Source organism: Stenella coeruleoalba (assembly GCF_951394435.1).
Source record: "Stenella coeruleoalba genome assembly, chromosome: 11".
Taxonomy (NCBI): Eukaryota; Metazoa; Chordata; class Mammalia; order Artiodactyla; family Delphinidae; genus Stenella; species Stenella coeruleoalba.
In genome coordinates, this window is record NC_137157.1 from 3,449,045 (window position 1) to 3,475,486 (window position 26,442).

At 61.0% G+C, this 26,442-nt stretch overlaps 1 protein-coding gene across 4 annotated transcripts in view; it reads right to left on the minus strand.

Moving 5' to 3' along the window:
• Positions 1 to 26,442, minus strand: part of GRAMD4 (GRAM domain containing 4) — a 77,744-nt gene that overhangs the window by 28,316 nt on the left and 22,986 nt on the right. For 2 of the 4 annotated variants that reach the window (XM_079937129.1, XM_079937132.1), the window contains 2 exons: positions 14,569 to 14,779; positions 10,291 to 10,411 (listed from right to left, as the gene is read on the minus strand). In XM_079937129.1, the coding sequence (XP_079793255.1) occupies positions 10,291 to 10,411; positions 14,569 to 14,779 (332 nt within the window). Of the gene's footprint in view, positions 1 to 10,290; positions 10,412 to 14,568; positions 14,780 to 15,799; positions 16,077 to 26,442 lie in introns of those variants that run through there. The other 2 variants (XM_079937130.1, XM_079937131.1) reach the window with 2 other exon arrangements.

The following is a 26,442-nucleotide window of genomic DNA, read 5'->3' on the forward strand; positions in this document are numbered from 1 at the left end:
CGCTCCTCTGATCCCCAACACCCACACACACTCCTGTCACCTCTGTGGACCCGAAGGTCAAGGCAGCCCCAGATGCCTCCTCACGCACAGCATCACCAGCAGGAAACCACGTTTTCTTTCTCAACGCCCCCGATCTCCCTTCCCCACGCCACTCACCTGCGAGGGGTCAAGTGCAGCTGGTTCCCCCCATGTGGAGACGGCCAGCCAGGCCGCTGTGCACACGTGTGGACACGCAGCTCCCACCCTAAGTTCCCGGCATGCTCCTCGCCGGCTTGCAAGCGTGTCTGGGACTCCAGTCCTGGAGGCAAGGGGGCCTCGGGCCATGTCCTCTTAACCTGGGCTCCTGACAAAGCCCCCTCAGCCCTGCCCTTCCCATGGGCACCATCCCCCCTCAAGCTGCCCCTTGCTCTCCTGGGCCTTCCCGGGGGGGGGGGGGCGGGCGCTCTGTGGGGCCGAGACCAGCGGGCTCCTCCCTCCTCCCAGCCGCCCCCCCGCCGCCGCAAGCCAGTGAGGGGACGCGGCCCCGCAGACGAGGACGCTTGGGTACAGCCTGGCAAATCCACTCGTCCCAATTCACAGCAAACGTAGGAAGCCTTCCCGCCTCTTCCAGGTGCCCCCTCTCCTCGGGGCACAAAGACAGCTAAATAAATAAAACCCATCAGCATTCTGATCATTGCTCTCCTACAAGCCTTTCCCTGAGCCAATGGCTCCCCCGAGGCCACGCAACTCTCCTTACGCCTGCAACGATGATTAGACCCCACAACGACGGTTGATATTACGGGTCTGCTCCCTCCGGCAACATATTTAGGTCAACTGCAGTGCAGAGCACAGCTGGCTACTCGCACAGGACAAAGACGATACAAACCCCTGCAATCAATTTTCCTCCTCCTCTCGGATAGAGAAGAAACAGGAGGCCAGCTTCCCGCCAGGCAGAAAGCGCTGAGCTGCTCACTCAGAAGGCGGCCTTGTCTTGGGCAGCCGCCCAGCGGGACCCCTGTCCCCAGGGGCCATCAGGGCCCATGGCAGCTGGCTCTCCTCGGGCTGCCCTCCAAGCTTAGAGCCCAGCTCGTGGCCTCTTCCGCAGTGGCCTGGCCTTCTGGCCGCCGGCCCCGGATACCACCTGTGGCAGCAAAGGGCTCTCCCCTCGTGCCCCTGCTCTGTCAGTCGGGGGCCGGGCGGGTCTCCTGCAGGTGGGGACAGGGGTGCAACGTCACACACAGGGCCCCCCCCACCATGTTGATTTCCTACTGCTGCTGTAGTATGTGACCACAGACGGAGCGGAAGAGCGTGCCCTCTCACAGCTCTGGAGGTCAGAGTCTGAAATGGGCCCCGAGCGGCTCGAGTCCAGGTGCGCAGGGCTGGCTCCAGGAGAGAGTCCACTTCCTGGCCCCTTCTGCCTCTAGAGGCACCCACATTCCGTGGCCGCTGACCCCTCACCATCAGGGACATCACCCCGACCTCTGATTCCACTGTCAACTCTCCTCCTCCTTCTCTGACCGCACCCCCCCCCCGCCTCCCTCTCACAAGGACCCTTGTGACGACACTGGGTCCACCTGGATTAACCCAGGCCCATCTCCGCATCTCAGATCCTTAACTCAACCACGTCTGCAAAGCCCCTCTGGCCCCACAAGGTGACACAGTCACAGGCTCTGGGGGATAGGATGAGGACATTGTGGGGAGCCACGACCCTGCCCACCACACTCCCCCTGAGACGATGCTCTTGGGCCAAGGAGGCTGAGCTGGCTCTGGGAGGGGGGACCATCCCCTCTCTTTCCACCAAGCCCAGAGAGGGTCTTCCCGCCCCCAGAGAGCCCGCGGGCCGTAAGAAGAGTCCTCCTTTAGCAGGTCAGGTGGCCCCTGGGGAGCGCTGGGGGTCCTGGCTGGCCCCCTCCCTCCCACCTCTCTGCTCCTCGCCTCTGGCCGTGCCCCGAATGCCCCCACTGACGACGCTTCCACTGCCTTGGCCAAACTCTCACAGTGAGCAGTGCCAGCACAGAGCGTCCTGGCGTCACACCTGCCACGAGCCCGTGACCTTCCGCAAGCGCGTCCTGACACAGGCCCACTCTCGGGCCACTCTCCTGAGCCTCTCTGCACCTCTGCAGCCACGCAGGTGGGCCAGGAAAGGTAGCTTCATACCTGCCGGCAGCTAAGTCACAGGCCGGGGTCCCAGGAGTAGAAGCCACAGCCCGGCCAGGCGGGAAGGGCCTGGGCACCAACAGGGTCCACCTGGGTCACAGGGCACAGCTCCCAGCCCGATGATGCTCTCCTTTTCAAGACCTGCTGCCGGCTCTGTGGCATCTGCTGACCCGGCAGATGGCCGGGGCCGGCCAGGGGATGGGAAGGAAGCCTGCAGGAGGCCAGGGGAGCCAGAATACCTGCCCAGGACAGGACTCAGAACCCCCGAACCTTCTAAGATGGGAGGGCACGCCCGGGAGAGAGACGTCTGCACCGTAATTCGTCAATTCCCTCGCTGGGCCCCCGCTCAGCAGGACGCCCACGTGAGCGAAGCCCGGCAGCCAGGCGCACGGCCCCGAAGGGAAACCAGGGCCAGCTCCGCGGGGGCGCAGCCTGCCCCCACCCACCTCCCACAGAGCAGGCAGGCAGCAGAGGGTAACAGGGAGAAGGGGGAGGCCCGGGGTGCTCTGGGAGCCCAGAGGGACCCTCACACAGGTGTCCAACGTGACTTTCTAAAGCTTGGCTTCTGTATCCAAAGTGCCCCCTTCACACAGCCCAGAGCATACCCTAACAGGAGTTTTCAGGGACCCCAACCGGCGTGCTGAGAAACCAGCGCTTTCAAAGGGAGAGGCAAAATGAGTTACAGGCGTGGAGCCCCGCACACAGGAGAGCAGCTCCGTGCGGCAAAGCGTTTCTTGCAGCACTCACCCGCCAGGATGGCCGGCCCACCCACGCGGGCCAGCCTTCATGCCTCCCCAAGCCTACAAGGAAAAGGGCAGGGACGGCACCTGACCAGCGATTCCAGGTGCACCCCTATCGGCCCACGGCCACCCTGACTGGCTCAGGGAGACAGAGGGGACGCCTGGGCTCGTGCCCACCCATGCCCAGGCAGCAGGGCCATAGCCCAGCTCCCAGGGAAGCCACCAGGAGGAAGGAACACAGCTCTGAGGCTATTTTTAAACCTGTAAAAGTAGAACTCTCAAGCAAGAGTCCTCTTGGCACACAACTCAACAGGCCGAGCCACAGCCAAAAATAAAAATCAAGTGATAATCCTTAAATAAAACTCCTTCCCACCGGCCAGGTGCGCAAATGCAGGGACCACTCGCAAAGCTGCTTCTGGGTCCTGGCCAGGCGGCAGGCTGCACACCTGGAGGCCCCACCCCGTGGTCCTAGGCTCTGCCCTTCGCCTCTCTCCTCAACTCTCCCCAGACTGAACTCTCCCGGCCTCCCGGCTAAGTCGGGATCCCCCCGCCCCGTGACCTCGGACCTTTCTAGAAGGCAGAGCCACGCCCTCCCAAAGCGCCAGGTATCGGGTCCTGAACCGAGGGCATGCTTGCAGCAACCAGTAAAGAAACAGCCAAGTCAGCCCCCTCCCTTCCTGCACCCTCTCCCCGCGAGGAAAACAGTTCATCACGGGAAAGGCCGTGCTTTCGTGGTAAACTTCCGTTTGCAATTTTCCCAGCGTTTACTCACCGCTGCGTTACTTGCTGCTGGATGCAGAGGTAGGGTTTATGGAACGATGAACAAACCATCGCCCACCACGCTGATGGCCTGGCCACCAGGAGGCAGCGCCGCTTTAAGCTCTTATGCACCCGCACGGCAGGCTGCAGCCTGGCTGCTGGCACGCCACTGCCTTTCACACACATTTTAGGAAACTGACTGGGGGTCTGGGGTGAAGAAGCAGTGCATTAAAACGTTCCCCGTGTAAAATAAGAAGGAACAGGATCCCAGCCAGAGTTTCCACCCAGAACAGCTGATTTTCAGGAACCGACGACCGCCTTTCAGCAAGAGGTGGCCTGCTGCTCTGACAGCCAAGGTCCGGGCTCCAGGGCCCTGGCCAGCACCGAACCAGGAAATATGTGTGTGCCCAGCCCCCATGCCCGCTCCACCCTGTGCCCGAGCTCTCAGGGCCCAGGCAGGGGACGTGCCCTGCTGGGCGCTGAGCCAGGACCGCCTGGTGGGCCAGCTCGCCTCTGTCCAGCGAGGAGGCAGGGCCGGACATCTGCAGGGATAAGCAAGGAGCAGGTTCCCACCAGGCAGCAGGACTGACCTAGAAATATGCAATTCAGAGCCAGCGCAGTGGGTCAGACATGCCGTTTTCTTCGGGGCCAACTTCATTTTTCTCCCAGATAAGTCCTCTATGATATGGACATGCAGTCTCATCTCTGTCTTCATCTGCCGGTTATCTGATCTGTTTGCTCCCTTCCCGTCTGTCTGGGTCACCCATTTGCAGTCCTCACGAAAGGGCAGAAACCACTCGACAGGCGCATCACTACAGGGTCAGAACCGTCCGACCCAGCCTCTGGCACTGGGAGTTTATCCTCTCAGCTCAACCTCACCGAATACACAGGAGGAGCAGAGTTTTTTTAAGAAGCCAGACCGGGACTTCCCTGGTGGCGCAGTGGTTAAGAATCCACCTGCCAGTGAAGGGAAGACGGGTTTGAGCCCTGGTCTGGGAAGATTCCATGTGCCGTGGAGCAACTAAGCCCGTGCACCACGACTACTGAGCCTGCACTCAAGAGCCCGTGAGCCACAACTACTGAGCCCACGTGCCACAACTACTGAAGCCCATGCGCCTAGAGCCCGTGCTCCGCAACAAGAGAAGCCACCGCCATGAGAAGCCCGCGCACCGCAACGAAGAGTAGCCCCCGCTCGCCGCAACTAGAGAAAAGCCCGCGCACAGCAACAAAGACCCAACGCAGCCAAAAATAAATAAATAAATTTATATATTTTTTTAAAAGCCAGACCCCCAGAGGGACATCTGCAGGCCCGGGCCTAAAGGGGCGGGTCCGGAGGTATCCGATCAATGCCACACCTAACCCACCCCCGGCCGGCTTTGGGTGGCTGCCCCATCAGACACCTCCAGCAGCGGGCAGCTCCCGCGCTGCTGTTTTCAGTGGTGAGAAAGGGCGTCCTCAGCCTGAATCACCCAGACTGGCGCCCAGAAACTTCCTTCCCTCCAGGCCCCTCTGTTCAGCCTTGGCATCCAGAGGGAGGCCCTCAGGCCACAGGAGGCAGACGGCCACCCTCCTGCCACCTCCCTGGCCACCTTCTCCAGGAAGCCCTCCCAGGGGGGTCACAGCCGGCCACACTGACCCACCGCGTGTTGGGGCAGGAAGGGGAGCTCCCGGGAGCAGAGGGGCTCAGGAGCAAAGGGCCCCTTTCCCAGAGGCACCCTCCCCAGGAACCACCACAGTGTGTCTGGCACCTGTGTCGGTGGCTCAGAGATGATGGATCCCTGTCCCGAGGGCTCAAGCCCCCAGGGTGTGGCCGAGGGGACCACCCTCCAGCACGCCCATCCAGAGAGGAGTCCACAGGCCTCACGTCAAGTGGGGAAGAAGAAACTGCTCGGCAACACAGAACCTGCACACGGGTCAGGGACCCTCGGGCTTAGCCCAGCACCCAGGAGGCCCCGGACCCCTGACACCCCATAAGCCCTTTCCCTCTAAGCTCCACATTCCGTGCCAGGTCACTTTCGGGAAGAGCCTGTGTGTGCGCTTACAGTGCTGGCCAATCTCCCTTCCCAGAGCCTGCGCCCAGCGGGGGATCGATACATGCACACTCCTGCTCAGAAACTACGGGGGAGCGTGTGCTTGTGCTCAGAAAGCAGTAACAACCGAAATGCATTTCGGGCCAAATGAAAATGGACGACGCTTTTCATTTATTTATGTGCTTCTTTAACAAATTTAGGATCCTGCCCCCAGTCCCGAGCCGGGACGCACTTCAATTTCCCATTCTTCATCCTCTGCCATCTTCTCTCGGGAACATTTGTACTCTTCAATATTTAATAACCGAAAAAAGCCGCTGTGAACCTGGGCTATTTCCTCCTCTCCGAGAAGAATAACAGTCTGCTTCTGGAGAAAAAGTACTACAGGTAATTAAATGGGACTTTAACACTGACCACTTAGTGTTTACGGATGGGGGCAACCAGGCCCTGAATGGTGACACGTCCACGGCTACCTGATCACTCGGGGCTGAGTGAGGAACCAGAAGCCTGGGTCCCAACTCCAGAGCAAAGCTCCCCATCCCCGCGGCCCCCTGCAGACCAGGGCTGGCCACCCTAGCACAAGATGCAGGTTCAGCGGCGACCAAAACATCTCTGTGGCTCCCAAGGGGGGACGACATCCTTTCCTCCACACTGTACTCCCCTGGGTACTGAGACGGAAGCGAGAGTGCAGGGAGGGACAGTCTCCGTGCAAACTCCAGCTCTGACCAGGTTTCCCTGCAAGGCATCCCTCCAAGCGCTGAGCTCCTATTAGACCCAGGGCATCACGCTAGATCCTCAGGGTATAGAAGTAAGTGTGGCCCGTGCACTCAAGGCACAGACCGCCTGCCGAGAACCACCTGTAACTATGTAACAGGGAACAGGGAGCAGGCAGGTTACCCACACCCTACAGCCACAGGGCAGATGCAGATGGAACACGGAACAGGGGACAGCTCTGAGAACCATTTTGGAGGGACCTCCAGGATGTGATGTCGGTGTGGAGAAAGTGAAAACACACAGACATTTATCTAACGGGGGTGGCAGGCCACATATCCATATGTGCTTCTATAAAAAGTCAATGGAAGGAGAGGCTGTACAATTAAAAGACAACCGGTTATCTACAGGGGAAGAGAAGGAATGAGGGTTACAGGGAGAGAAACCTGATTCCTCTGAAAATACCCTGACTTTGGAACCATGGAAACAATTTTAGATAATTACAAAAATTAATTTAATTTTTTTTAAAATTAACTTTTATTGGAATATAGTTGCTTTACAGTATTAATTAAAAAAAACAACAACAAACGCTCTACAACATGCATATGGGGACAAAATGACATCACAGACCTCCTGGCCAGATGCACTGTGGACACAGCGTCATACCTGTGACACTCTGACCTGAGTTTCATCCTGAGGAAACAACAAACGCAGACCAGAGGTGGGTCTGTCTGAGCACCAATGAGATGATAACCATGGCGATTAAGACTCATTGAACTATGTTTAAATCCATGATCTCATGATGACACCAAAACCCCCCCGCCAAAGCCTAACACCCTCACCCTCTGGAGGATGCTCTAAGCAGAGAACCAACTCGTTATTCTGAAAGCTGGAAATATCAAGGAAGAATTCAAGCATGTCTCCTGTCTTTCCTACATGAACTACGTCTTGGGGCAACCAAATAGTTAAGTTTTCAGAAATATCTTGGGTTAATAAATGGAGAAAGAATGCCAGAAGTCGAACATTACCATTTGCAACCTCTAATGAGATGATGGATGGAAGCCACAATGACCCAGGTCCTGATACAGGACAAAAGAAACGGCCTCAGGAAAGCACGCTCCTCCACCACCACCACAGGGGAGGGAGTCCTCCCAAAGATCCCCCCCACCCCACCAGCACCAAGGGACGGGGGACACGCTGGCTCATGTGTCGGGACCACGGGGATGCGCTCAGCAAGGTCCAGGGTGGAGACCCCACCCACAGACGGCCTGGTTTCCTCAACAAAGAGCAAAAACAGATGCAGGGAGAACGGGCAGAGTAAAAGACAGGAGAAGTACATCTACCAGTCACAATCTATGGACCTTGTTTGATTCCAGAGTTGCCCAAAAAATGACCAGACAACTGGGGAAATCGGAGCTTAAGCTGGGTATCTGATGATATTCAAGAAAAACGTGATTTTTTTACTTGTAATACTGGACTCAGGACTTTTGTTTTTCAAACAGAATGAGGGACTTCCCTGGCAGTCCAGTGGTTAGAACTCTGTGCTTCCACTGCAGGGGGGCGCGGGTTCGATCCCTGGTCGGGGAACTAAGATCCCGCAAGCCACGCGGCACGGCCAAAAAAAACAAAAACCCATGATGAGCTATCTACTAAAATATTTATGGGTCAAATGACAGGATGCTGGCTGGGATTTGCTTCAAAAGACCTGGGGGAGAGGGGCTGTAGGTGGGGGCTTGGAGGGAACCAGCCTGGCCGCGAGCCGATTCTTGCTGAAACCTATGGCAGGTGCGTGAGAGGCGCGTTACACCACGTCCTCTATTTCTGATCCATCTAAAATTTCTCATAACTAAAAGAAAATGCCCATAATTATTACCTTCCCCATCCGGCCCCGAGCTGCCAAAGTGGAACTCTGCACTTTACAACACGAGCTACCCACCGTTTTACTCTTCTGGTAAAACACGGAGGGCAGACCACGAGGACCAGTCCAAGGACGCCAGCGACGCTGATCCGGAGCCAGCGGCCTCTTTTCTTTTCCTTTTTTCAACACAGAGCAGGGTGGCCCCAGACAGGCATCCCTGTGGGTCGCAGCTGTCCTGCCCACCCGGCTGCCTGGTGGACACTTGCTCCTCGCCCGCCCCGCCCATTACCCCTTCTCCTGGAAGCCTCACACTGCCCCTCCCCGGCCGGGGGCGGGGCGCTCCCTGTTGGATGCTCTCACAGACCCTTCCCCTTTCGTTGAGAGCCCCTGACTCTGCGGGTTCCTCGAACCCCGTGAAACCACCAATATCCTCCGCGTGACCCACCAAAGGCACTTTCACAAGGCTCCACCCACTGCTGCCTCGAGCAGGGCCGTCCAGCTCTGCTGCCCAGCACAGCCTCCACCCAGCGGGGCCCGCTCAGCACTGGCGAGACCACCCGGGCTGCCCCACCGTTCACGCAGAGCCGCCCCGCGGGAGCTCGGCAAAGGCCGAGGCCACAGGCACCAGGGCCTGACGAGGCAGGGCCCGCACTGCGGGCGGTCCCAGCAGACCCAGCCCGGCCCCGTCTCCCCAGCCAGGTCAGCCGCAACCTCAGACTCGCGGGGAGACTGAGTCACTCCACAGTGCCATCCTCAGAACCTCGATGCTCGGACCCTGCGGGCGAGCGCTGGCCGGCGGGGTGCAGACGGGCACACGCACGCTCGCCCAGGGAGGTACGGACCAGCAAGAGGGGCCTGGGGGGAGACGGGGCTGCAGCACGTGGTGGCTGGAGAGCGCACAGAAATGTAGTGAGAGCCACGCCGCCCACTTCTGGGAGGAGAAGGCAGGCCCCCAAGGCGTCCCCCCGCGGCGCTGACGCCCCGCCTGCGTTTGCAGGCAACGGGCCCCGCGTGCTGCATGGGGGGCACAGCCGGGGTGCCCACGGCTAGAGCTCAGATGACACTTGTCACATAAACGAGGGAGACACTAGACGAAAGAGGGAGAGGACTCAGGTGGGGACAGAGGGCGGGTGCCTGTGGGCAAGCCAGGGTGCCAGTTGCCTGGTCCCAGGTATCAGAGGGAGGCCCCAGCTGGGCACAACGCCCAAGGGAGGTGCCTTGCCCTGGGCCTCTCCTCGTGGCCCAGACGTGACTGGCTCTGGGCACACAGGGGCGAAGCTGCTTCTTTCTCCCTGTATTGTTCCCCTAATAGCATCGCCCACACCCTGCTGTCAGCTGTGAAAACACTGTGTCACATGCGTGGGCTTCAGGGCCAGTCTGCCTGGTCCAAACCCCTACTAGTCAGAAGACTTAACCTACCAGTAGGATCACTTCTCTTAGCCCTGGTGCCTCCGTTTCCTCGTCTGCAAGGCAGGACAGAGGGGTGGTGAGAGGAGTAAAGGCAACTCACCAAATGAGATCATCTCCGGGAGGAGCCCCGCAGGCCCTTCCAGAACCATCTCTACCATCATCACTACCCAGAGGCCAACACCCCCAGCAGGAGGGCCGACAGTTAAGCAACACAAATGCCAAATGCCAAGGTAGCCATGCCCGCGGCCAACAGACAATGAAACCCCACTGTGCCCCCTCCCACACCCCCTCCTTGATGTGCAAACTACACGGAACAGAAAATTTCAGATTCCTCCAAAAAGCTCTATTACATGCTGAGTTAAGCATGGCCATGCACCAGATTCACTAAAATAAAGAGAGTTTCCAGGGGCGTCGTATTCCTTCCCCAGTGACGCTCTCGTCCGTCTCAGAGTAAAGGCGTCGTAGCCATCCAGACAGGAGCGCTGAGCTTTGTGGAGCAGCAAAGGGAGATGCAGACTCAGGACGCAAAAGGCCATGTGGGGACGTCCACACCCGTCCCCACTGCTAGCCTGGTGACACCTGTTGTGACCCAGCTGCACTCCTGCAGGACAGCGTCCCCTCTGCCCCTCCCTCCCCCACTGGTACTCACGTAAGAAGTGTTTTTCCAGTAAGGCGATTTCCAGGTGACCTTTGATCTCATTTAAGCGATCAAACTCTGTCCGGTTAAAGTCCTGGACTCCTGCAGCCATGATGAGGGTCCCTGGCCCAGCCTAGAAGGAAAACACCAAGAGCTCAGAGGAGCCTCCCGGAAGCATCCTGGGTCCACATCGACCAGTTCTCTAAGGGGTACCCCCCAAGGACCCCGTGGTCTAGAAGGGCTGGTCCACAGGGCCACCAGCCTAGGAAGACACTGGCTCTGCCTTAGAACTCGCATCAGTTCACCTCGGCTTCGCCTGTCGGTGGAAGGGACATTTCAGACAACAGGGACATCCTCAGAGCCCCGGTAAGGCCGACTTCCAGCAACAGTAAAGGCAAAACCGGAAGCGTGACGCTAAGCCTCTTGACGGTCACAACACAGCTCTCAGGCTGCAGAGGGAAGGAAACCAGCGAAACCTGCCCCGGCCCGCGTGGCGACCTCCCAGGAGGAGGGTGGCCTGGCCACAGGGCCTGTCGCCCTGCTGCCCTGGGAGGGGCAGCAACAGGACTCCGGGGAGGTGGGGCAGGGTGCGTCCACCTGCCAGGCTCTGAGGTGAGCGAACTCCAAACAGGGGTCTGTCCTTTCCCACAGAGGCTAATTAAAGCCACCACCCGCCATCCCACCAGGCCCAGGGTAGGCTCCGGTTTCAGGTCACCGCTGCCCGCTGGAAAGGGGTGCGCACGTCGGTACAGCCAGGCCTGCCCGGGGCGCAGCGGGACTGCCGGCTCACGCCCACCCCACCGCTGACCTGGTGAGGGCAGCCCTGCCGTGCGACGGGGGGATCTGACTCCCCAGTTTTGGTCTCCATGACCACACCCCCAAGGCAGGGTGAGGAAGGGGACGCCCGGCATGGACAGGGTCCGTGACAGCCCCGGTGACGGCTCCAGGCACAGGTCATCTGCTCGGAGGTCACACCCCAGGAAGCAGCAGCTCACACTGGGGAACAACGGGGGCCGGTGAGACCCTCTAGCCCACGGCTGCCCTGTCCTGGCACGTGGCCTCCTGCACTTTCAGCTGCTCTGGCTACCGGGGCATGAGGTCCCAGAGGGCAGGGACCAGGCCATGTTTACCTGCCCGCCCCGTGGGCCTGGCAGGGGCAGGTATGGGGAGACTGGGCGGTAGGCGAAAGGCAGGGTACGCCCCCTGCTCTGCGTGGGGAGGATGGCCCAGGCTCGCCCATTGGTCCCCGCAGATGAATGTGTCCCTCCCCGGCCCATCCCCAACCTCGGCGCCCAAGATGGTGGCCCCGGAGCAGAGGGCAGAGGCTGGCCTGGAAAGGCGGCTCTGCACTGACTCGGAAGCAGAACACTGGACTCCATCACGTCAGCAAGTTCCCACCAAAGCAGGCAGGGCGCCCCGCGGTTTGCAGCCCCGTCTGAACACGTGAATCCACGTCCTCGGAAGGCTGTGACGCGTGTTAGTCTCTAAGCTGCTGGAATTAAGCTCACCTGAAACTTGCCCTAGAGCTTGAAGAGCTCCTACAGGGGCCCCCGGGTCCAAGACAGCCTGGGACCCTCGTGGCTTTGGCCGGACTCAGTGTCGAAGCTGCAGCAGCTCAGCTGGGCGCCCACAGGACGGCAGGGACGGTGAGGACCACCAGCTCTGGGGAGCCAGACAGCTGGAGGGGGCACCCCAATGCAGATGGCAGGCGCCGGGGGGAGTGCCCTGAAATCCTGGGCTCCACACCCCTCCGTGAGCCCCTTGGGTTCCTCCAGCTGACCCCTTTACAGACTTGCCGAGAGCAACGCTAAACTTGGGGTCGGGAGCCTGGACTCGGGACCCCCAAGGCTGCAGCACGGCCGCCACAAAACCAGGGAGGTGGCCTGGCTGCCTCTTCCCCCAGCTTCCCTAGAACCGCGTCTCTCCGCGGAGGGACCGGCTTCTACCCCCGGCTCCTGGAGGCGAGGCCCGCTGCACCTCCACGTGCGTGGGGTCTCTGCCTCTGCCCCAGCTCTAGGGCTCTGGTCCTCGCCTCCTTGCCCCTCTCCTTACTGGCCTGTCACCAACCACTCGGGGGACCCTGGCCTCAGACCCCTCATCGTTCTCTTCAACGGTCCTCCCCCGACCACAGCCACACCCTGCCCTGGACATCACCCAACCTCCACCGCTGCGGCCCCTCGAGCCCGTCTGCCTGTCCAGGACCCCCTCCCTCCCCCCATTCCCCTCCCCCACCACGGGACCCGGATTCTACCCTCAACCACTGGGTCCGCTCGCCTCCTTTGCCCCAGGACACAGACAGGTTGCCCACAGAAAAGGACATAAGGATGAAGCCTGACGCTACAGCACGATGGCCCCTGAGGACACGGTGCTGAGACAGGCCAGTCGCAGGGACAAACACCGCGGGGCTCACTGAGGCCAGAGCTGGAGAGTCGGGTCACAGACGGAAAGCAGACGGGGCGGGGGCGGCGTGGAGGGGCAGCTGTGGAGCTGCTGTTCAGTGGGGACTGAGTTTCAGTTTGGGAAGATGAAGAAGGTCTGCAGATGGGTGGTGGGGTGGCCGCACGACAACGTGAACGTGCCTCATGCCGCCGAGCTGGACACTTAGAAACGGTCACAGCGCTCAGTTCCGTGTTACGCGCACGTTACCACAACTAAAAGTAAATAAAAACAATGAAGCCCAAACACAGGCAAAGTGACCAACCTCCCTCGTGGGAAAAGCCACTCTTCACCCCTCAGGTTCGCAGAACAGAAACACCTGGGGACACCCTGTGCAGGTGGGCAAGGGCGTGGCACGCAGGCCCCGCGGGTGGCGACGGGGGACACTGCACGCTTGTGGGAGGGTGCTGGTGACAGAGGCACGACCCTGCCCGCACACCCGGGGTGACGCGGGCCATGTGGGCACGAGGCTCATGGGAGTGACCGAGTGCCCCTCAGGGGCAGAGGTTAAGTGAAGGACAGCATATCCAGGGTGGGAGGCTGGCTCGGTCCCACCACCACGGAGAGAGAGCCCCGGGGGTGGGGGTGGGGTGGGGTAGGGGGGTGAGCGAGCGTGACAGCCATTTGTACGCACGGCCCCCGTGCTCGCCCCTCCCTCAGGTGCTCCCCTCGGCCCTCGCCGGCCCGCTGGATCCACTCTGACGTGGAGACACCCCCTTCCTAGGACAGCGCCCGTGAGCCCCGCGGTGTCCCGACAGGCAGATGCTGATGGGCTGCATCAGGAGACACACCAAGCGAGGCCCTGGCCCGCACGGAGCCCAATGGCGGGAGGACCGCCACCACCTCTGCAGGGAACACAGCAAGCACCCAAGCAGGGCGCTCCCCCCCAGGCTCTGCAGCTCCAGCCCTGCCTGGCTGGATGGCTGGCTCTTAGCAGGCAGTGCCAATCGCTTATTCTTTCGTGCCAGGAGCAAACGCGCCATCCCTGTTCTATTATAAAGCATTAATAACACAAGGAGGGGGAAGGCGAGGGCTCGCGGCCACGGCTGGAAGGAAGACCGAGCTCAGGTGCTCGGGGAGGAGCCCAGACCCCAGGCCACCAGATCTGGCGTCCACTCGGGCAGGGCCCCACAGCTGGTGTGGTGGGGCCTGCATGGCTCTGGGCTTCTTCACTGACAACAGGGAGGATTCGGGCAGCTGTGCCCACAACGGAGAGCCCGGCGGCCGTACCTGGCCAGAAGGGGACCACAGGAAGCCCACCCTCCCCCCCCCGCTGCACGCCCGCTGACAAAACACGAGCTTCCAGAAGACAGGGCCCGCTCACGCCTGGTTCCCACCAGGGCCGCGGACCCCGCTCAGGAAAGCTGCTCTCCAAATCACAGGGGCCACGGTCCCCATGTGCGCTGAGGAGGCCCAGCCTGGGCTCGGCCAGCTGCCAGGGGTCGGTGACACGCACTCTGGGACGGCCAGACCAGCCAGGCACCCAGAGGCGGCTGCCCTCGGGCCAGGGGCCAGCAGCTTCCAGACAGCGCCCTGCGGCCCCTCGAGTCAAACTCCCGGGGATCAGGCTGTGTGAGAAGTTTGCCGGTCACCCAGAAAACCAGTGATGAAGGAAAAGAAAATCGGCCAATGGACAAATTATCCTCAGTCCAGGGATGAGCCCCCACCGGTGAGGCTGGGGGAGGTTTGGGGCGAGATGGGGAACAGCCCCGTCTGTGTCTGACCAGCCTGGGCAGGACACGGTCTACCCAAGCGCACGCTCAGCTTGGCCACCTGAGGATGGGGACAGCCCCACCCACCAGCGAGGGGCCTGGCATCCGCGGCCACGCAGAGCGGAGGACGCTCGGTACTCACAGGGTCCCTCAGCTCGTCACTGTCCCGGGGCGAGGTCCGAGGTATCTTCAGGGGTGTTTCGTCTCCGCATTCGGTGTCCGAGGCGTTTGGAGACTCTGCTAGATCAAGGAAGTCATCTCTCTTGTGACCTCTGAACCTGATCTTGTCCAGCCTCCTTAGCATGTTCAGCACTGAGCCCCTCTGCTTTACCTTAACATGACGCTCGGAGCCCCTGCAAGACAGCGAGGGGGAGGCACGGTCACGGGGTCAGCCGCCCGCCGGCCGCCGCCCTCCCACACCCGGCTGCAGGCCCCAGCCCTGGGCTGCCACCAGGCCCTGCCCTCAGGGAGCAGCCAGTGCCGCTATTCAGGGACCCCAGGGCCCACAGGCTCCCATCTCGTGCCCAGCAGGCCGGGGCCCTCCGTCACCCCCATCCGGCTGGGCTGGCCGCTGAGCTCAGACCCCCGCCGCCCACCCAGGCCAGCTCCCCCGAGTGCCCCACGGGGCAGAAGGAAGCCACGTCTCTCGGTGCGACCTGGAGCAGCAGGGGTGCCGAAGACCCTGGGAAGAGGGGGCTGGGGAGGGGAGGGGGAGACACTGCAGCGAAAAGTGGGGAGGGCCGGCGCGCCTCCTCCCAGGCTCTGACAACCATCAGGACCCACGACCAAGGGCACGCCCAGGACAGCCCCTAGAACGCTGGGCCTCAGGGTGTCTCAGACCCCCTCCGGCCCCGTCCCCTCGCTCCACCTGGCCCCGCCCCCAGGGACACGACCTGAAACACCGTCCTGCTCGCCTGGGCACCCTAGTTCTGCTCTCAGGACCAGCTCAGCCTCACTCGCTCCGAGAGATCTTCCCACACACGGCCAGTCTGGAACCCAGCGCCCGCCCACCTGCCTCCTGGGCAGCCCCCAAGCTGCCGGCGCTGGATCCCTCCAGCCTGGAGGGAGGCAGCAAAGGCCTGGTGTGGTGCCTCTGTGTGCTGGCACGGAGGACACGTGTAAGTTCAAACACACGTGCACACGCCAGAGGTGGATGCCTACAGGGGTGCCCACTGCCCACATCTCTGACCCAACCCGGCCAGGAGAGCCCAGTGGGTGGGGCATAGTGGCCCTTCTGCATGTCCAGCCCACCTCACTCCCAAGCCCACGGCAGGGGCCGTGCGGCCCAACCCCGGTCCCGGTCACACAGTCCCTCGGCCCCCAACGTCTGCAAGAGGCCCTGGGTCCCTGCGGGGCAGGGACTCTGGACACACCTGGGCTCACAGCCTGTCCTTCCACTTCCCACCTTTCTGGCCTCAGCTTCCACCTCTGAAACGGGATTAACCCCGATCAGGCCAAAGTATCCCGAGAATGTGAGATGACGCACGAGCACAGACTACTCAGCCTGGACCAATAAACAGCACGGCGATTTCCTGCAGGGCGACAGGAAGTGGGGTGAGCAGGGTGGAATCCATCAACTCAGCCCAAACCGCCCCAGCTGGGACACTTGGGACAGTTTACGGGGAACCACGAAGGCAGGGGAAAGCACTTCCTGTTTTGGACGGTGCAGGCTCGGAGCCGTTGAATCATGTTAAATCACAGCCCAGGGTGCCTGCCTGCAGCCCTGCGTACCCGCCCCACCTGCCAAGGGGCCTCCACTCCCCCGGCATCACAGCTCAAGGCAGGAAAGCCTGTGAACAGTGGCGGCCCGTGAGCCCCACGTCAGGATGAGCCAGGGCTCCGCTCTACAAGGACAACTGAGGCTGCAGCGCAGCGGGGGAGGGTGTGCAGGTGTTCCTGGGACAGATGCAACACTAAGGTGGCCCGATGTGGCCTAAGCCTAACCCTAACCCTGGTGTAAAAACCACAGGAAACCCACCATCCCCTGGAGTCCAGGGTAGCCCAGGAGTGGGCAAGGCCACGGGGCTGGAGAAGCCGGTATCCCTGCTCACGTGGCGGGAAAGGGGCACATGGCTGGCCATCTGGAAAGATATCCACGTGAGAAGAGAGAACTTAAGTCCCTAGAGAGAGGCTGACAGTCTACATTAAGAGACTGAAAAAATAAAGACTCAGTCAACCAGACAAAAGTAAATAGACATTTGTTTTTAAGCTGCAATGAGGGGCTTCCCTGATGGCGCAGTGGTTAAGAATCCGCTTGCCAGTGCAGGGGACACAGGTTCGAGCCCTGGTCCAGGAAGATCCCACATGCCGTGGAGCAACTAAGCCCGTGTGCCACAACTACTGAGCCTGTACTCTAGAGCCCGCGAGCCACAGCTACTGAAGCCCGCGCACCTAGAGCCCGTGCTCCCAACAAGAGAAGCCACCGCAATGAGAAGCCCGCACACTGCAACGAAGAGTAGCCCCCGCTCACCACAACTAGAGAGAGCCCACGTACAGCAACGGAGACCCAATGCAGCCAAAGATAAAATAAATTAAATAAAATAAATAAATTTATCAAAAAAAAAAACACCTGCAAAGAAACAGGGGATACATGTAGCAAGCCAGGTACATGAGGACTAATATTTTTGTTGTGAGACAACCTGAACAAATTGGTAAAGATTAGAGGACCTTGGAACACAGACCCACAAACTCCCTGAGCAAGAGGAAAGTTACCCAGTCCTTGTGCAAAAGCCTCCAACTTCACCAAAAAGGAAACAAAAGCCAGCGATGTGGCAGAGGTAGCAGGAAGCAGGAACGTCAACGCCCTCTGAACCAGTGATTCCCGGTCTCGAGATCCGTCCCGGGGCAAATCCAGCACGTGGAGGGCATCTCGGCAGCACCACGGCCAGGCCGGGCGCTCTGAGCACCACGCGGGACACACAGACGTCCCTGGGAGTCTCAGAGGCGGTGACAAAACGTTGCTGCACTGAGGTCACCGTTACAGGCAACTGGCATCTGCACAGACCGCAGGTGACACAGGACCCTGCTTGAGGCTTGCGGGTGGCTGTGAAACTTCTCTCCACGTGTCCTTTCCCATTGCTTTTCTAACTTGAAAACTAAAAGCAAACCGGGCAGGGGAAGTGCAGCCCTGTAAAACCTCCTTCCTTCCGTTTTCAGAAGGAGCTGGGGGACCCCTCCTCCCCCAGCGTCAGATGGAAGCGGGGCGGAGGGGACGGGCCCGCTTCCCTCCTTGCCGGGTCCCGTCAGGCGGTTCTGTCTGGGACTCCCCACCCCGCAGGCGGGAGCTGCCTTCCTTCCTGATTCAGTCCGGCAAGCAAATGATGTGGCCGCCCGGGGAAAGGGGACGACGCGCCAAGTGTCCGCCCTGCCACCATCAGGATGCCGCTCACAGCCCACGCGCCCCCCTGCCCAGCGGGGCCCCTGCTGGCAGCTGCCAGCTCACGCCACGCCAGCCCTGCTCCTCCTGACAGCCGCTCACATCAGCCCTCGGCGAGGGGGGGGTCCCCGAGAGCCCTCTCCATCCCCACGGCCCTGCCCCCGGGCCCCTGGGGCTCCTGGAGAGGCGAGCAGTTCATGCCGCTGCCCAATGAGGACCGGGTGCCAGGACACCTGACCACCCCTCCCAGGCGGGGCCGGGCTGCGAGGGAAGCCCTCCCCGTCACCCCACCCCCCCGGGCTGAGGAGCGGCCCACCCTACCCCGGGACGACCTCATCTCAACTACACTATCCAACCCAGTTTCCCCAACTTCCAGATGAAGAGATGGAAGACTGACACGGATGTTGTCCATGGACAGTGAGAGGGGGTCGGGGGCCAGACACCAAGTGTGACCCAGAGCAAAGCTCTCCCCACAAAGCCAGTGTCAGTGGATGCCGTCTCCACAAAGCTCACCTGCACCTTCCGTCCAGCGGCTGCCATGCGTCCCACTCCCGCCCCAGCCCCCATCCAGCCTTCCCTGGATCCAACCAGCCCCCAAATCCCTGCACACCCACCGCACACTCCCCACAGACCCGGCCCCTCCACGTGCACCCACAGGCCCCCGGGCAGCTCCCTTCACGCCCACCCCTCAAGGTGGGGCAGCCCCTCAGAGCAGGACCTGCTGCCGCCCCAGCTCCCCGTACCTCCATGTGGAAGTAGACGCGCTGGGAGACGCTCCCTGTGGCTACCCTGCTCAGAGCCGCAACATCTGCAAGGGGCCCTGCAGCCGTGGAGGCAAGCAGACAGAGGGACAGGGCGAGGGGAGCCTCCAGGCAGCGACCCTGCGCTGCGGGCCCTCGGCACACAGGACTGAGGCCAGCTCTGGCCCCGGGACACAGAGCACGCTGCTCTGGAAACCCGCTGAATGGCTCCTGGACACACAAAGGCCGCAGTGTCTAGGGAACACTGGACTTGGAAACCACAAAGGACTTTACTTTCCCTCCCAGACCAAGATTTAGAAAAAAGTGGTTCCTGGTCCAGCACTTGCCACGTCCCAGGTCCCAGCCATTCTCCTCGCTGCATGGGGCTCGCGACCCCCGGCCAAGCTCCTGTCTGCGTTCAGACAACCAGCTCAGCCTGGCTTCACCTCCTGTTATCTGGTGGCTCTTCTGCTGATCCCAGGATAAACAACATCCTTTCTCCCAAAGGAAGCAACCCTTGTCCCAAACCATATTCCTGGGGAGTCACAGATGTTGAGCGAGGACGGGACTCTCCCTCCACCCCACCCAAGGCCAGTCCCAGCCGGCCACCCGGCCCTCTGCCAGGTCTCTGTTCTCCAAGAAGACAGCCCCAGAGGCCCACAGCCCTGCAGGACCCCGACATGCACACAGCTCCAGGGCAGCCCGTGGGGCCCTGTGCCGGGCCACCCCGCCCGGGGAGCAGTCTGGGACGCTCGAGACCCAGAAGACACGGGTGACCACTCCCCCCAATCATGCCAGGCTCAAGATGTTGGCTCACGTCCAGTGACCCACGGGTTCCCCCGAACTCGAGGCGGGTCAGGGAGCCACTGCCCCGACCCCGGATCCAGCCTCAGTTAGCGGGACCCCAAACGTTCAGACGCTCTGCTGACTGCACGCCCACCAGCCCCCCCGTGAGCTGGACTCCGGTGACCCACTGTCTGGGGGACATCCCATCGGTAGCTCGACTCCGCCACACTCAGCTCGGAGCTGGAGCCTCCGCGGGCCCTCCTCCTGGGCGGCACCTGTACCAGCAGCTGCCCAACTCAAAACCCTGGAAGGAGCCCTTGATCACGTGATCGCTGCACAGCCACCTAAGACAGCAGGGCCCCCGCCTCCCAGCCAGGCTCCACACCTGTGCTGCTCTGCCCCCGCCCCACCCTCCTGCCCAGCCGGGTCTGGTCCAGGCAGCCACACACCTCACGGAGCCCCTTCTCCAGGTGGCGGGAAACCAGAGTCCGGAGCACCCTGCCGAGACCCCTCCCAGGGCTTCCCCCACTGGGCTCCAGCCCTGCCGACCCTCGGGGGTCCTCCAGCCATCACATTTTGTTCCTACTGCGTGCCCAGCACTTCAGGTTCGGGGACGTCCCCATGCCAGTTCCTCCTCTTCCAAGTCCCCCCCTCGAATTCGATCAGCCCGTCTGGTTTGGAGTCCTGCAACTTCCGGCGAGCTCCCTGGTTTAGGATCTGTGCCCCCAGCCCCACCGGTTAGCGTGCATGCCCGAGGGCAGGTGCTGAAGGCGCCCGGTCTGTCTCAGCAGGGCGGGCACACGCTGGCCATTCAGGGACAGAGGGGACGTTGCACAAAGGCGGGGCCCCCACGACTGGGCCCTGAGGGCCGGGAGAGCCAGGCCCCCCGCCCTGCGCCCTGAGCCGCCCAGCCACAGAGGCCTCAAAGCGAAGGGCTGTCCCTGGACTTTGCCCTCGACCCCTCCTGGCGAAGCAGGAAGTCCCTAAATCCGTGAACACTTCCAGAGCTTAACTCCAAGGCTTCGACAGCCCGGGGCGTTTCTCCAGGAAGAGGCCTGCAGTTCTTCAGGGGCTTTCCGTCCTACACAGGTCAGGCCAAGATGGGCCCCGTGCCAGGAGCGGAGTTTTCTGCACTGTAACAGGAGAGCTGCCCAGGGTCCTGCTGGCTCCGTGACCCCGCCACGGGCCAGGGTGGCCGGGGGTGGGGGTGGGGGAGCCAGTCAGGAAGAGCAGGGGAGCTGGGAGGGCCCCGTTGAAGCTACCACACCCTCCTCTGTGAGCTGGGACCATGCACGCCCTAGCGACACCCCTGCGCGTAGACGTACAAACATTTATTATAACCTCAGTGATAAGGATGCGTTGCACGGGTACAAGCAGTAATAAAACGTCCAACGCTCTTTACTGTAAACCCCACACAGCCAAGCGGCGCCCACAGGATGCCTGCACTAAGTCGTGCTGAAAGCCTCCCTCCGGCCAGCCAGGACTGCAGCTGACCAACAAGTGCGGGTCCGGCCTGAAGGTTGGCTGACGGCCTTGTTTACGTGAACAGGACACGACAGGTGGGGAAGGAAGGCAGAACCTTATCCGTTTGTCTAGGACGGGAGAGACGTCCTTGCTGAAGCGGACGACAGTATTCTAACAGGAGGAGGTTTCCTCAGCCTCCCCGCGCCTTCCAGTGAAAGCGGCGGAAGTCACACGCGTAACCTTCACCTGCACGTCAGCATTTTCTCCATCACTCTCGTTACTCTAGACAAGCGACAAAATGAGAAGTGAGGCCCTAATCTGCGGTATCTGCCCGTTTCCGTGGTGGAACCGCTCCCATCGTGGCCATGTTCAAGCCACCAAAGTGACGTCCGGCAGTGAACGAGCACACGGGTGGTAAGAGCTGCCCAGGGCCACCGGCCACAGGATTTCCGCCAGGCCCAAGAGATGCTAGCCAGCTCAGGATCATAACCCAGTGAGAAAACGTAGTGAAACAGTTCAGAAACGGGCACCTTCGAGCATTTAACATTGACACCTCTGCTCTCAATATAACTTATCTAACTTTATACACTCATTTTATTAGCGGCCAGCTCACAAAATTCCTGAAAACTTCACAGTCAGCTCTTGCAGGCCCTCGTGAGCTCTAACGCACCACCGCCCCGGTCCCTCCGTCCCAGGCTGTCTCGGCCACGCAGGGAGCAGAGCAGGAAACACCAGTGTCCCCGCCTGACCTCCTCCTTCCCTGGCACAGCTCGGGGGCACAGGTCAAAGTGAAAGTCCCTGAGAGGACCGAAGGGGTCAAAGACAGCCCTGGGAAGCAGGACCCAGACACCACGCTCAGGCAGGCCAGGGGGCAGGGCAGGGGGAGTGCACAAAAGAACATGCTGGACCCGAGCCTCTATGTGGGGCCCCACGAGCCCAGGGCCAGCGGCAGGGAGGTCAGGCGGGCACACTGTCCTCGTGCCCTGCTCATTGCCATCCCGGCCCGGCCCCCTTGGGTCCCCATACGAGACGCCAGGTCTTCCTGGCCTTGGGGACACTGTCCAGACCATTCCCTGCCACCGGCTAACACCCCATTCTTCTACCTCTGGTCCAGCATCCCCTTCCCGTCCAGCCAGGCTGCTCCCACCCTCAGTGATGTCACCCCTGCTCGGGCCCCACGTCGCCATCACCTTGGCTGGAGGGCAGGGCACCGTCACCTGTCAGGTCGGTTCCAACTGTCCTACGTACTGTCGTGTTCAGAGACATCCCTGGGAGCAAGCGGGCTCTGCTGGGCTCCAGACGTGAGCTAAGTCACCTGATGGTCTCGAGACCCCGGCTGCCTCTGCTGCTGACCCTGCAGGTGTCACATGACCTCCACGCCCTGGTTTCCTTGGTCACACAGAGAGGTTAGCGGCAGTCCCGGCTCAGAGGGCAGCCAGAGGATGACGTGAAGCGTGCGGGGAAGGACTCAGGGACCGCCCGGTGAGCAGCAGTAACCATGGGAAAAACTCAGACGCCACTTCCCAAAAGCACTGAACAAATGTCACCACCCTGCATTACTCTCCATCTCCACGGAACCACCGGCACTTTACTTTCGGGGGGGCTGTGGAAGGGAGGGTAAGAGGCTCTGGGACATCCCAAGACCGCCCCCCGCCCCCGGTCATCACCAGCTTCCGAGGACTGCATACAGTGGGCGACACAGAGAGCTCAGACTAGAGGCCCCGGGAAGCCAGAGGCCGCTTCAGAGAGGACGCAGCATCCTCCGCCAGCCCTCAGGCGCCAAGGCTCAGCTGCGCTCCCAGCTCTGCGAGACCTACGCCCTCTGACCCCCGCCCTGGACCAGCCCCAGAGGGTCAGGAATGAGGTGTGCAGAGGCTGGTCATGCCCAGCCCTCCCTAAGCCTCAGCCCCCTGGCTGTAAGGCGGCAGTAAGCAAGAGCGGCACCTGACACAGACGTGGGCTGTGCCGACCTGAGGACCCACGCTTGGGCACTCGGGCTTCAGTCCAGGCTCACGAGAGCACAGACCCTGGACAAAAGCCCCAGGCGAGGGCCTGCGGCCCGTGCTGTGGCGGGAGCGGGAGCCCTCCACAGGGCAAGGACCATCCTCAGCACTGAGCCTGCAGGGCCCCAAATCTCAGGAAGAACAAAAAGCCCTTCTCCCCACCCCAGGGGTCATGCGTCCTGGTCACAACACTGCGAGGGAAGAGCTGTTGTTAAACCAACTGACAGATGGAGAAACTGAGGCTCGGGGTCAGAGCCTCACCAGGAACACAAGCCAACCTCGCTGCGCTCCAGCCTGCGCCTGCCCAGGCGCCCACCCTCCCCAGCACATGCCTCTGTTCATGCATCCTTCACGCTGCCTGAGAGCCCACAGGCCCCCCTGCCTAGAGACCGAGTGGGGAGCCGGGCAGACTGGCCGCACGGCCATTTATCTAAACAACACAAAGCTAGCAAGAAAACCTAGGGATTAGGTTTGTATAAACCTGTGCTGTATAAACAAGCAACATAAACTAAACAGTAGGAAGCGCACACCAGAACTCATTTCTGGTGGAAGCATTCTTTTTCTCAAGCTTCTCCATCACTCTTAGCATCCAGGACTGGGGAAGATCCAGCCGGTGAGACAGCTGGGAGGAAACACCTTCCGGACTCCCAGTATCCGTCATGACTTCCTGCCAGCGTCCTGGCCCAGCTCCTGAAAGCAGAGAGAGGCTCTGGCCCACAGCTGTCTGCAAACAGGCTCTTCTCCAAATGCACTGCAGCCCCAGACCGAGCGCGCGGGCTCAGCGAACCCGCTCTGCCAAGGGCCCCGGCGGTAAATGTCCTAGGTGTGGTGGCCACACAGCCTGTGACAAGTTCTCACTCTGCTGCAGCACGAAACAGGTGTGGCTCTGGGCCATTAAGAATAGTTACGAAAGCAGGGAGCAGTGGGCGGGCCACTTTTGATGTGGGCCATGGCTGGCTGTCCCCTCGTCTCGAGGCGATAAATGCCCAGCAGAACAGGGACTCTCAACTGGGTCCCAGCACTTACTGGCCCCCTAACAGGGAACTGGGCCCTCACCCAGCACTGGGGTCCCACTTCCAGTGACCTTGCCACTCTCATACTCGGGTGTGGGCCTCGTCATCATCAAATCTTCTTTAGGAAAGAAGAGCTAGGGAACCCGACACGTTGAGAGCCACTCTCTTCTGTCCCACCTGGGCCATGTACCGGGGCTTCCCCCGCCCCCTCCTGTATCTCACCCGAGGCAGAGGGGCCAGCCTCCAGCTCTGACTAGCCCACCACCGGAGGCCACCATCCACACTCAGGTCTCAGGCAGGGCCCCTTGCTCTGCGGTGTGACAAGCAGCACAGTGAAAAAGACCTCAGGAAACGAGGAGCTGGCCCTCCCCACCCCTCCCGCCTGGAGCCCTCCGACCCACACTTCAGTACCAAGCACTGCCCCTCCCCCCGAGGGCTCCCCAACTGCCCCACACCTCCCCCTTTCCCCAGATCACTCTGCTCAAGGGCAGGGATCCCAGCCAGTCCCCACCCCGGCGTCCGGGCCCAGCACACGGCGTGGCAGAGGACCCCAGTGGGTGAGGGAGGCACATTTTAAAGAACATCCTGGTCCCTCTGCGTGAACCCAGAGCCAAGGTAAACGCACGGGGCCTTAAACAGCGCCCGGGAAAAAGGGCCTCGGGGCACCTCCAAACCACTGGCCTGCGGCAACTTCTTCCTTTTTGGAAACTTGGCCCAGCTGAGGACGAGGGGGCTGGACTACTCGCCCTGGGACATTTACGGGCCCACGGGGGGGCGGGGGGGGCTGTCAAGCACATCCGCCACAACAGGCTTTCTGTGTTTAAAACACCACCCAGCGCAGAGACGGTGGAACCCACATTTCCTGCTGAGCTGGCCAAGAAAGGAACACAGCCCCAGGCAGGGCCTGACAGCCGAGGTGCCCGGCCGGCGCACCTTCTGCCTCTGCTACAAAACTCACATCCAGTGACAAAGGAGAAACATTTAAAAATAAATAAATAGACAGGTAGATAGACAAACCCTCCGAGTCCTTTCCGCACGTGCTGCCCAGGTAACCGCCCACCGCGGTCGGCAGTTCAGTCTCACACAGATCTCCCGGCTGGGCTGACGCAAGGTGGCAGGTGGGCTGTGCTGGCACGAGACAAGCTGGGTCTAAGCGCTCCAGAGGCACGTCACGTAGGGGGCGGGGGTCTGCCCTGGCGCGGCTCCCCATCCAGCGGGAATGAGGAACAGAGAGTGGTAAGCGGGCAGTGAAAGTCTCACGGGCTGGAGCAGAGGCATCCAGGAGTAACCGTAAGGACAGATCTGCTTGGGCGTTTAATGAGCACCTACCATGCACCAGCTGCAGTCGGTACCAGGACGCAGAGGAGGCTGCTCGCGGGAGGCGATGGCTAGTCCTCGGGCTGACAGCACCAAGGAGGCCACCGTGGGCTGCAGAGGAAGGCACCCTGGACGGAGCGCCTATGCTATAACAAGCCAGAAGGAAACGCTGGGGACGGGCGGGGGCAGACAAGGTGCTCGGGTTCATCTGGGGTCATGGCATGGGACAGCAGGGGAGAGAGGGCGGCCTGACTGGGCCGGCAGGTGTGGACCCATGCAGGGCGCGGATGCACCAGTGGGAGGGGCGACGGCAGGGATCGCCCAGGATGACCCACCTCACTCTTTACTAATAGCCACGCTTTGTGGAAAACAAGCACGTGCTGGATGCTACCAGGCCTCACCTCACTTAATCCTCCCACACCAGCCTCCGGGACCCCGACCCCTCCATGCCTTGTCTCTGGGCCTGGCACGTGCTAAGAACTTAATAACATGAGCTGCCGCTATTATAGGGCCTCCCCGGCCTCCCCTTCTTAATGAGAAGAGGAAAGTGAGGTTCAGAGAGGGACGCCACAGCTACTGGAGGTGGAAGATGGAGTCCAGGGTCTCGTCCCTCCCGCCCGCCCACCGGGTCCTGCTCAGGGACCTGCTCGCGGGACCAGGGAGCCAGGCTCTCGGAGGTCGCGCCTGGTCAGCAGCAGAGCTGGGGTTCACCGTTTCCTCCGCAAACGCTCCGGCCTGATTTTCAGCATGCACGACCGGAAGCATAAACCACAGCCGTGGCGACTACAGAGGACAACACAGCAGTTCCTCAGCAAATTGAAAACAGGACTACCACGTGATCCAGCAATTCCACGTCTGGGTATTCCAAAAGAACTGAAAGCAGGGACTCAAACAGATACCGGTACACCCACGTTCACAGCGGCACAACAGCCACAACAAGGAAGTAACCCAAGTGTCCACCAACCAGTGAATGGATAAACAAAGTGTGGTCTCTACAGAAGGGGGACATCATTCAGCCTTCCAAAGGAAGGAAGCGGTGACACGTGCTACCACCCTGAGGACATTAAGCTCAGTGATATAAGCAGGTCACAAAAAGACAAACACTATATGATCCACTTATGTGAGGCACCCAGGAGTCAAATCCACAGGGACAGAAAGAAGGATGGTGGGGGCCAGGGGCTGGGGGACGGGGCTGGGGAGGGAGTTTCAGATTGGGAAGATGAGGCAGTTCTGAAGGTGGGTGTACATGAACTGTGCACTAAGTACAAGGTGAATGTACTTAAAGCCACTGAACGGTACATTTCAGAGACGGTGTAA